This window comes from Arvicanthis niloticus, chromosome 27 (genome assembly GCF_011762505.2).
Source record: "Arvicanthis niloticus isolate mArvNil1 chromosome 27, mArvNil1.pat.X, whole genome shotgun sequence".
Classification (NCBI taxonomy): Eukaryota; Metazoa; Chordata; class Mammalia; order Rodentia; family Muridae; genus Arvicanthis; species Arvicanthis niloticus.
Genome location: NC_133435.1, coordinates 3,512,501 through 3,524,013, shown reverse-complemented (window position 1 = coordinate 3,524,013; position 11,513 = coordinate 3,512,501). Strand labels below are relative to the sequence as shown.

The 11,513-nt window shown below is 47.0% G+C and overlaps 1 protein-coding gene across 2 annotated transcripts in view; it reads left to right on the top strand.

Moving 5' to 3' along the window:
* Positions 1–1,055: 1,055 nt before the first annotated feature.
* Positions 1,056–11,513, top strand: part of Slc36a4 (solute carrier family 36 member 4) — a 33,899-nt gene continuing 23,441 nt past the window's right edge. For both annotated transcript variants that reach the window (XM_076925997.1, XM_076925999.1), the window contains exon 1: positions 1,056–1,251. In XM_076925997.1, coding sequence (XP_076782112.1) covers positions 1,206–1,251 — 46 coding nt within the window. In that variant the 5' untranslated portion in view covers positions 1,056–1,205. The remainder of the gene's footprint in view (positions 1,252–11,513) is intronic.

The following is an 11,513-nucleotide window of genomic DNA, read 5'->3' as shown; positions in this document are numbered from 1 at the left end:
GCTGCCCAGTTCCCACTGAAACATATATACCCCTCTCTTAAAGTGACCCCAAAACACAGACGGGAAACAAAAAGTTTTGTGTGACATCTTGACATTAAATAACTATGCTGTTTAAAAGGTAATTTCTAAATTATTTGTTTACTTTTTTATTTTTATTTTATTTTTTATTTTTTGGTTTTTTGAGACAGGGTTTCTCTGTGTAGTCCTGGCTGTCCTGGAACTCACTCTGTAGACCAGGCTGGCCTTGAACTCAGAAATCCGCCTGCCTCTGCCTCCCAAGTGCTGGGATTAAAGGCGTGCGCCGCTGCCACCACCACCGGGCTACTTTTTTTTTTTTTTTTTTTTTAAGGACAGAATCTCATGCAGCTTAGGCTGGCCTCGAAACTCATATGAAGCCAAGGATAGACTTAAACTTTTAACCCTCCAGGCTCAGCATCCCAAGTGCTGCTATTATAGGGATGTGTCACCATGGTAGTCTTTTAAATTTTAGTTTATGTAAAACAGCATCTGTGTAGCCCTGGGTGTCCTGGAACACTCTGAACTCACAAAAACCTGCCTGCCTCTTCCTCTGAGTGCTGGGGCACTATGAAGTCTATCTTAAAATTAGATATTTGTCCGTGTAATCATGCATTTATTGGTGTCCACGCGGCGGAGACCTGCTTTGCATGCAGGCTGAGAGTCCCTGCCGCAGTGGCAGATGCTCCTCCCCTGCCTTCATTGGCTTACTCTCAGTGATGGTGGTGAAGTGACTTCCCTTCGCATGGACAGTGAGCACAGTGGGTTCAGACTGCATTGCACTGTCTCTCCGGTGCCTGACAGGTAGTGTAGTGCCTGACAGTGTGGGACACCTCCCTCTTAGCCTTAACCCTAGCGTCAGTTGTCTTTAAGATGCCAGTGCCAGAGCCCACATCGAGCTGCATTTGCTAGTGTCAACTGGGGTGGAGGAAGACTGCCAGTCGGCCGTCGGAGTTGCAGTCTGCCTGTTTTCTGCGCCGTGCGAGGCCCTGTCTTCCGGCAGGCGAAGCCCAGGGGATTCAGAGAATCGCTCCTCAGCCTCTAGGTGCCGCGCCTGCCACCCCGCGAGGCGCAGCCCCGCGTGGGCTACGGTCAAAGCCGGCCCGGGCCCCGCCCCTCGGGGCGGCTCTGCGCATGCTCGGCGGTGCGACCGGCAGCGCGGGCGGTGGCGACCTGGAGACCCCCGAGGGATGGAAGCGCCGGCGCCGGCGGAGGCGGCAGGATGCGAGGAGCTCGGTGGGTGTCTGTCCTGCCCGACCTGGACCCAGGGCGTGGGCGTCTCCCGCGTTCGCAATGAGGGCGCGCGGGCCTTCGCGTCTGCCGCGGCGGCATCCGGGCTCCCGGTATCTCGCGCGCCTGGCGGGGGCGTCCCTGCGCGCGCACTGATCGCTTGGGTGGCGGGATGGCGGGGTGGTGGGGTGACGGGGTGGCGGGGTGGTGGGGTGACGGGGTGGCGGGGTGACGTGGTTTGCAGAGATCCCAGGCAGAGGTTGGTGGGTCCCAGGATCCTGCCTCGCGTGAGTTCCTCTAGGGCCAGCACAACACAGTGGTCCTCAGGCCTGGCGGGGCCTTGCAGGTCGCTGCACGGTGTGTGAGTGTCTGTCTGCCTTTGAGTCTTCAATCTTTGTAGGGCTGTCATTCTGTCCATCTGTCTGTCCACGGGCCTGTGCTTGTAGCACTGTGCGTCAGCGCGGGGAGTCGCCCTGTTTGTCCACGTCAAAGGGAGGCGGGAGCTGCTGCCACTCTGGTTTTTTCCAGGATGCTTTAAGGAAGTTACCATTGTTTTCTTTTCTAAGCCGGGATCTCAACTCTGGGCGTCTCCAAGTGAAGCTTCATTTGACTCCTCGCTGCCCAGCTGTTCTAACGGGGACTGTTGCTGGCTGGAGAATAGGACATACTTGGGCTCTGACCGGCCCTGAGCGCTCCGTTTCCATGGTTTTGGAAGGCTTGCTTCTGTTTACTGCTGTCAGAAAGAAAACAGAAGCCAGGATCAGGATAGAAACATGTCCTCCCAGTAGCACACTATATTAAGGAATATTTCTTGAAGAAAGAGATTAAATTAAAACATACTTTGAAGTAATTCATAGTGTGGCATTCCTGAAATAATGTGCCAGCACTTCACGGTTGTTTTCAACAAAGGTAGTGACAACAAAGGTAGAAACTGTAAGTCTAACTTTTACTGAGAACAGACTGTCAAGCAGGGTGTTGTATACTATGCTAGCCCATGTCTACTTGATCCTCTCAAGAAATCAGAGAGGCCAGTTCTTTTGTCTTGCAATTGATCTCACCAAAGGCAGGGCCCTGTTACTACAAACTCAAGTTTATGTAACTTTCAGTTCATTGATAACCCATGTTGGTGATCGGTGAGGATATTGGCAGGAGCAGGAAAGTATATTATCATTAACACATATAAAGCTGGTTTGGCAGTAGTACACACTTGCAATCCCAGTGTTCATGAGGCTGAGGCAAGTGGACCGTTAGCCTATGCCACACAGTGAGTTCTAGGCCAGTGTGATCCACACAGTGAGGTCCTGACTCTACCCCTGCCCTCCAGAAAAGTTTTTTTTCACTCAGCAATTTTATGTGTAGAATGTTTCTCAAAGAAGTAAATCATGCAATTAAACTGTATCGGGCTGAGAGGATGGTTCAGTAGACAGGAACATTCCCATGCAAACCCAGTAACCTAAATTTGGACTCCCAGATCCCATGTTAAGCAGTGGAACATGTGCCGCTCTGGTCTGCGGGTCAGGGTCTAGCGCACTCTCATGAGAGAGAGAGAGAGAGAAAGAGAGAGAAAGAGAGAGAGAGGGAGAGAGAGAGAGAGAGGATAAAGGGGAAGAGACTCGAAGAATGGAGACAAGACAAAAGACAGAGGGTCTGATCAAGTCTCAAGTCTCGCTTATTGTCTCTCTTGCCTATATTGTCTCTCTCATTGTCTCCCATATTCTCTTGTCTCTCTGTTGTCTCTCTATTGAAGGGAAATCTGGGGTATTTATAGGCTTTTGCCACGTGCCTTGTAGGCGCGTGGATACCACGTGCCTTGCAGGTGTTGATATGACGTAAGACTTACAGGCGTCTATAGCGTGGATAGCATATGCACCTCATGCCTTGCAGGCGTGGATACAACATGTGCCTTGCAGCTGGGGGCAGTAAACAGCAAAACAAAATATGTGGGATATCAGAGTGTGCTTCAGCTGTTGTAGGTTGTTGAAAAACAAGTCTCACGTCAGGGTATATGGCTCAAGATGGCTGCAGAGCTGATAGCCGCTTTCTGCTAAAAGTCGGCCCCCAACAAACATGGGAGTCTGTCATCCCTGTACAGTGAGATGGGAGACAGAGGCAGGGGGAATCACCCATGTGCTTGAATGTCAGCTGCAAAGCACAGTACTGGAGACAGAAGAGCAAGAGGGGAGGGAGAATAGAGTCCCCAGAGTTAGCATCTGACAGACTCACACACATGCTACGGCACAAGTGCTTCCACAGACACATCACACACACAGATGTCTGCCAGATGACTTTCATTGCAGCATTCGTAAGGGTCAAGGTAGCTATTGTCCAAGTGTCTGATGAAAAGCCATGAGCTAAGATGTCATTTAGCTGTTAAAAGTGAAACATTCTTATCGTATATCATCTGTTAACTGGAAAAGCTCACTGGTTCCATCCTCCCAGCCCTCCTCCTTTTGCATTTTTGAGATGAGGTCTCACTGTGTAGCTCAGGGCACAGGATACAGCATGAAAAAAGGACCCTCCCCCCCAACTCCAACCAATCAAACAACTCATCAGGGTGCTGCTTCCTTGACCATTGTGTTTACTAAGCAGACACAGAAGGTGAGTAGCAGAGGAGCCTCAGGTAATCAGATGGCCTGTCCAGTGAAAGCTGCTGTACAAGGAGGGACAGTGTAATGTGAAGGGGGGATGGGCTGAGCATTTACAGCGACTTGACTGACTTAGATTTGTTTGTATTATCGAGACAGGGTCATACTACAGAGCCCTGGCTGTCTTAGAACTCAGAGACCTGCCTGCCTCTGCCTCTGGAGTGCCAGGATTCAAGGGTGGGCTCTGTGTGAGTTAGTTTTTAAAGGGGCTGTGGGGGAGGGGAGGGGAGGGGAATATAGCTAAGCTGCTAGGCTCTAGGTTTGATCCCCATTCCTGCATAAACTAGGCATGGTGGTCCAGTGCTCAGGAGGTCGGGGGATGGAGGAAGATTAGAAGTTCAGGGTCAACCTTTGCTACATAGTAAGTTTGAAGCCACCCTGGTCTACACGAGACCTTGTTTAAAAAACCAGAAACACTACAAAAAAGTGTGCTTATGGTGGTTTCCATGTGACAGATGCACTTTAGAGCAAAAGCAAGAACTGGAGGGCATTCTACAAGCTCAGGAAAGAGACCAGCATGTTTTTCAGACCAGCATGGTGGCAGCGATGGAACTGGAGAGAGGTGGTTAGAGCGTGGGTGACGTAAACCAGCATGATTTCTGAAGAGACTGGGTGAAGGCAGGCAGGGTGGCTACAGGGACCCGAATGTCTGAAGACTGAAGGTGCCTTGGGCTGAGGGCTTATGGCAGTTGTATAACGTGGCCAGCCTTTGATGTTTCCCTCTTTAAACTCACTTTTGATAACTAGTTTTTGGCTGGCAAGATGACTCTCCACTTGAGTTAGACCATGTGAGGCCCTGTGCCTTTGTCCGTGCTCTCTCATTTATGGTTACTCACTTGAAGGGAAGCCAGCTGCCGTGTTGGGTGGACACTTAGGCAGCCCAATGACAACGTTCATGGGGCATAGCGTAAAGATAGTGGCCATGGGGTACAGATCAGAGGCCTCCCAACAACCCAACCATAGAAGTGATCCCTGAAAGCCTAGACTTAAGAGGTGACTTGGTCAGATAGGTGAAGTCACATGGGTTTGGAGAGGAAGATGATTTGATTTAGAGCTGTTCATGCGTAGAGTTACTGGAAGGTGAGGTCTAAGGAGGAGAGTCTGGAAGCTGTCAGCACAAACGCAGCCCTGAAGCTGTGGGGAAGGCAGGGAAGGAAGAAGAGGAGAGGAATGTGGGGAGGAAGAGAAAGAGAAGGAATACAAAATACCCTGAATTCTTACTGAGGTAGATTGAGGATGGTGAGGTAGTTAATGTTTTAGAAACCACTGTTACACTGTTACTTATGCTGTTTGGGTTTGTGCAGTGGCTGAGTGTTACGTAATGTAGAAGGCGGTTTAACATCGACCATCTGGAGAGAGCTGGAGACAGAGGAGGGGCTTCTTACACTCAGAAGCCATTGGGGTTTCTAGCCTGTTTCTTACATTCTGTTTCCTCAACCACAGGAATGAAGTAGTCTGCTTTTATGATCATGGCTCATAGTTTTGGGTGGCAACATTGTGCTATTTTTCATAAAAGAAATGATGTCCACCATATTTTATTCCCATTGCTAATATGTAAGTGGTTTCTTATTTTGCAGGAAGATTAAAAGCAATATATAGCATTACTAAATGTTTTTTTAATATTTTCATTGGAAGGAAAGGATAGAGATGGTTCTGTGGTCCATCTAACCACCTGGTTAGCTGGTTCTCATTTTGGTATGTTTTTTTCTCTCCATTTCCGCTTTACTCTTTAAAACATCACAGTATAGTGTGAGTACATGGTCACTCTCCTGACTCATCAGATGACTGCCCTTGTCTGTAATCACACTGTGAAGGCAGGATTGTATTTTCTAGGGTGGGTATAGCGTAGTGAGCACAGTAAGTTGCTTATTGCCATATACTTAATAGATTTTAAGAATTTATGTCCCAGCAAACATCTTAATTAGTAGCTTTTCAGAAGTAGAATTACTGGATAAGAGTAGCGAGCACTGTAAGACTTTAATATGTATTACTAAATTTGTCAGTCTTTAGCTACTCCTGGAGCTGATTTCAGGGTAGGCAATTAAGGCTGAAACAAAAGTTGAGGTGACAGAACAGAGCATTTGTATTCTCCCTAATTTAAGCTTCATTAGTTGTACATACATTGCATTATATATTAGGTCTATAATATTTAATTGACTGTTTTTTGTTACATGTTAAACACTTGTAAATAGAAATAATTATACCCAAGTAGTTTGAAATCCACTGATTAATAGTATTTTATCAGGAATTATTAATTTTATCTGTTCTACCACAGCTTTTATAAGAATAGTCTAATTAATTGCTTGGCCAAAAATTACACAAAACCTTCAGCAAATAACAGACTATGTGTAAACTACATAGGCTCATGTAATTTTTAATTACTTTCTGTAGAGTATTCAGATGTTACTTCATGTATTCTTAACTCTGTTAAATCTTTTACCATGTTGGATCTTTAGATATCATCATCACCATGATTATTATTAGAAGATTAATTTACTAATATATACAGTGTGCAGATGCAGCTCAGGGTACGAGCTGTGGAGCCAGTGCTCTCCTTCTATCGTGTAGGTCCTAGGGATCAAATTCAGGTCTTCAAACTGGGTAGCAAGCATCCTTATCTACTGAGCTGTCCCTCTGGGTTTCCTTAAGTATGATTTTTGTATTAGTTTCTATTATTGCTTTCTTTTAGTTGCTATAACATCCCATCTTTGCAAAATAAGTCTTATTGGATACTTTGTAGCTCCAAAGTGCTTAGTATCACATAATTTCTTGTCAAATATTTGTACTTTTAAAGTCTCAGAAAGTATAATTTGCTTGTGACATTGACTAGCGGGTGGGGCTGCTGCTGGTGGCTCATGTGCTTGGAGGGGCTTCATGCTTCATGCCTGCTGTCTCATTTTATCCTCTAGTCCTCTGAGAGGTGGAAATTGTGAGTTTTCTCATGTACATTACAGAGGCCTTGGGTAGGGGGTCATCAGCTGACTTCATGCCTCTGCTTAAAACTCTCCGGGAGCCACTGCCTACATGAGGTTGGTCTCTGAGTCTTTGCAGTGTGTGTGTCCCAGTAAATACACCTTGGATTTCAGGTACTTAGTATGGGAAACAGGATGTAAAACACCCTACTTTTTATATTGATTATCTGGGTCAGGGGACAGTATGTTGAACTGATGAGATTAAACAGAATGCACTATTACATGTCCTCTCCGCAGCAGGCAGAGGCTCAGGCCTGGCGTGTGCTGTGCGGTCTCCTGACCAAAGCCAGTGTTAGTGCTACAGAGTAATGTAAGAAGACACCACTACGTTTTCTAGAGGGTCAAACGCATAGCAGTCTTGATGTATTTACATACCGCATCCTGAAATTCAGAACAAAATACAATTTCACAAATTATACTGAGTGACTCATGGAGTTGCCGAGAGTTATATGTGACCGAGTTTACAGCAGAGCTCATCCTTAGAGGCTCTCATTCAAGTGGGATATCAACGGACATTTCAAGTTGTAGCTTCTTAGATACAGCTTTCCAGGTGTAGCATTTGAGTATTTTTAATTCTTTGGGTTTGAGTTACTTTATGACCTTTAGGGTAATTTCGTTAGTTCTAGAACTTGACCCTATTTTAACTATTCTTAATTTAGTTTTAATATATATATATATATATATATATATATATATATATTTAAATATATGTATTTATATAAACTTATAGCTATATAGTTAAAGGATATACACACATACGTACGTACATGCACACACACACAGACACAGACTCACAGACACAGACACACACACACACACAGACACACACACACACAGACACACACACACATTGTGTAATGTCACGCCAGGTAATGAACTCTGAAATCAGGGGAAGTCACGGGGACTTCAGCTGCTTTTACACACCATATAAGCACAGCGGCAGGAGTCAGCTACTTATGCATCACGCTGCTGAGTTCTGCTTCCGTGGCAGAGTCAGAATAATACATAAATGTAGACTCATGAGTTCCTAACCTGTTAAGTACTTTTCTCTCAGCTTCAACCTTTACAGATGAATTCCTTTAAATCCTTTTATGAGAAGGTTAGAAGAGTGTCCTGGAATAATTAACTTATTAAGACATTTGAATATGAGGGTTAAGAAAATTGGCTGAAGGCAAAGAAGTATGGAAAAAGATTTTTCAGTAACTTATGGCTCATGTTTCACAGACTGTTATAATATTGAGAATGACTTTAGAACCACCGAAAAGTCAGTTGCTAAACAACCTCCATTAGGAGGGAGGGAGAGCCCAGCTGACCTGTATGTGGGAGTCAAGCGAGCGTTGTGGTGCTGATTTAAAAGCCAAGCATAAATCGCAAAACTGCTATTTACAGCAAATACTTGCAGCTTACAGACTCAGGTTTTATCTAAAACAATACTGAAAATATATTCACCACGTTTAACAATAAAAGCAAACTTCTCATTTAGAGTCGATGCATTTTGAAAGTTGTGAGAGACCTTACCTTTTCCTTGACTTTTCATGGCTGCTGTGATCTCTCTGGCAGCGGGCTTCAGATAATAATAGATGGTTAAGGTTTTGAAGTGTTGGTAGTGATAGCTATCTTTATGGAGAACACAGTGAACTCACCATGGCATAGCACAGGGCAGAGATGAGAAAGTGGGTGTAACTGGTAGTTTGGACAAGCTAAGCTGATCAAAGTGGATGATGTCAACAGTCCAAGGCAGCAGGGTGCACTGACTTATAAAACCAAAGCTGATGAGAAGAATAGGAATGGCTGATGTGGGTTCACTAACTTCCCAGAAGTCATTTGTTGGTCCTGCGCAGTACCTCAGGAACTGATTTTACATGGAGATAGGACCTGATGTAGAAGGCAGTATGGCTGGGTCCTCACAGAGAGGCGGACTTGGGCACAGACTCAGTTATGGGGAAATGGTACATAAACATGAAAATGGCCACATGTGAGATGGGACAGAGGCCAGAGCCTTTCCAGCCCCAGGAGGAACCTGCTTCCCCAACACTCTATCTCAGGCTTCTGGATCTTTGTGATGATGATGGATTCTGTGGTCTTAAGTCTCTTTATGTTACAGTGACCCTCATAAAACTCCAGTGATGGTTTTGTAGGGAAACAATGGCGTTGCTTTGGGTGGAGCATAACAAAAGGAAACGGGATCTGTGCTAAGCTGAGATACATATACCTGATCCTAATGTGTATGGGGCACAGCATGGAGGGTGGACAGGAGCATGGAGAGGACAGGAGCACGGCAAGGAGGGGACAGGAGCACGGCAAGGAGGGGACAGGAGCACGGCATGGAGAGGACAGGAGCACGGCATGGAGAGGACAGGAGCACGGCATGGAGGGGCCAGGAGCACGGCATGGAGGGGACAGGAGCACGGCATGGAGGGGACAGGAGCACGGCATGGAGGGGACAGGAGCACGGCATGGAGGGGACAGGAGCACGGCATGGAGGGGCCAGGAGCACGGCATGGAGGGGACAGGAGCACGGCATGGAGGGGACAGGAGCACGGCATAGAGAGTGGACAGGAGCACGGCATGGAGGGGACAGGAGCACGGCATGGAGGGGCCAGGAGCACGGCATAGAGAGTGGACAGGAGCACGGCATGGAGGGGCCAGGAGCACGGCATGGAGGGGACAGGAGCACGGCATGGAGAGGACAGGAGCACAGCAAGGAGGGGACAGGAGCACAGCATGGAGGGGACAGGAGCACGGCATGGAGGGGACAGGAGCACGGCATAGAGAGTGGACAGGGGCAGCATTAGGATCTGTCAAGAGTAGGAGGTAGGAGACGAGGAAAAAACAAGGGGGAAATCTCTTTCAATGTGATCGTCTTGAAGTGCTAAGAGAGAGGTCTAGTCTCTGAGTTAGCAGTTCAGGGCCTGGGGCCAGGAAAGGAATTTTGTTAGTAGCAGGACTACAGGGCAGCCTTGTAAAGATTGCTTCTAGAGGAGACCTAGGCGAAGCAGAGGAGAGGCTGCTCACACCTGGTTGTGTAGGGTATGAAAGAGGGGGCGTGAAAGCAGAAAAAAGGCTGTGTGGGGAAGGAAGTGGCACTGGGAGGAAAGTAGGGGAATGTAGGAGGGAAGAGACCAGCAAAAACAAAGTATGCATGAATACAGGGGAGCCGGTGTTTTGTATACTAAATTTTGAATGAAGACTGAGCCCTTGGAGAATAATGTAGCCGTGAGTCCTTCCTGAAAAACCTGCTGGGACTGTGTGCTCTCTGTGAGTCCACAGCACATCAGGGTCACAAGGCTGTACCCCCAGCTGCAGCCCAGGCACACCTAGTCAGAAACTTCAGGGTGGAACATGTCAGTTTGTTAGCAAGCCCCACTGGCCTCGCCGAGACAGTCTAGTTGGTATAAACTTCTGGATGACTGAGGAGACGGTCAGAGAACCACAGGATGTTGCTGTTGGCCATAGGTCTAACTCTTAAGGTGCAGATGGAGATGTGTTGGGAATCACGTATACTGAAAGTAGTACAAGTGAAAGCAGAGTGCAGGCTGGCAGCAGGAGAAGGAAAGAAGCCTTGGCTCTGTAGTGTGCCTGGTTTTCTTCCTTGCTGTAACCAAATGCACCACAGGAAGCTATGTCTTTGCTACAGTCCATTGTGGTGGTGGGATCATGATGGTGGATGGGACATGGCTGAGGTGGCCCTGTGCTGGTGGGAGCATGCAAGAGCTGCTAGCTCACATCTCAGTGGATCAGGAAGTAGAGACAGGACAGAAAGGCTGGACTGTGACTCTCAAGGCCTGCCCTGCCTAGAGACTCACTTCTAGCTAGGTTCCACTTGGAAAGGTCTGCAGCCTTCTTACTGGGGACCAAGTGTTCAAACACATGAACAGTGGCTACTTTGTGTTTGAACTATAGCATACAGGTGGCAGGGATTGTACAGCACTCAAAATTGTCACAGCAGGTGCTGAGAATGCACACTGCTCTTGCAGAGGACCCGAGTTTCGTTCCTAGTACTCACATCAGGTAGCCTACAACCACCTGTAGTTCTAGTTCCAAGAGATCCCATGGCTCCTTCTGGACTCTGCAGGCACCTGCACTCATACTTGCACAGACTCACAGACAGACACACATATACACATGATCTAAAAATCTAAAAACTGTCTAGGTAGTGAAAAGCTAAAGAGAGGGAGGACTAAGGACATTCTAAAAGACACAGAGACAGAGCTGATTAGCAGAGCAGCCCAGGTAAATGGAGTCTACCCTTGACTGCCTGTCCTGAAACAGCTCAGAGGAGTTAATCGGTACAGATTGAGAAGTTAGAACTCTAATGTGGAATTTCAAGAGAGAGTGCTACCATAGGGTGGACTGAGGTCATATGCTTGCGCTGTGGTAACTCATGGACCTGAGTCTGGTGCTGCCATAGGATGGACTGAGGTCATGGAAGTGAGTCAGCATTTGGGAGGAAAAAAAAAAAAAACAGTTGCAGCAAATGGTGAAAGTTAGAGAAAGTCTGCAAAGAATGCACAAAGTGTTAGTACTGGGTTTTTCTCCGTTTGGCAAATTTAAACCTGAAATTATTCTAAAATGAAGAGTTTGAAGAGCAAGGTTGATCATTTCTAACCATAGTCACCCATCCCCCTGGCATGTGTGCCGTGAGTGGTAG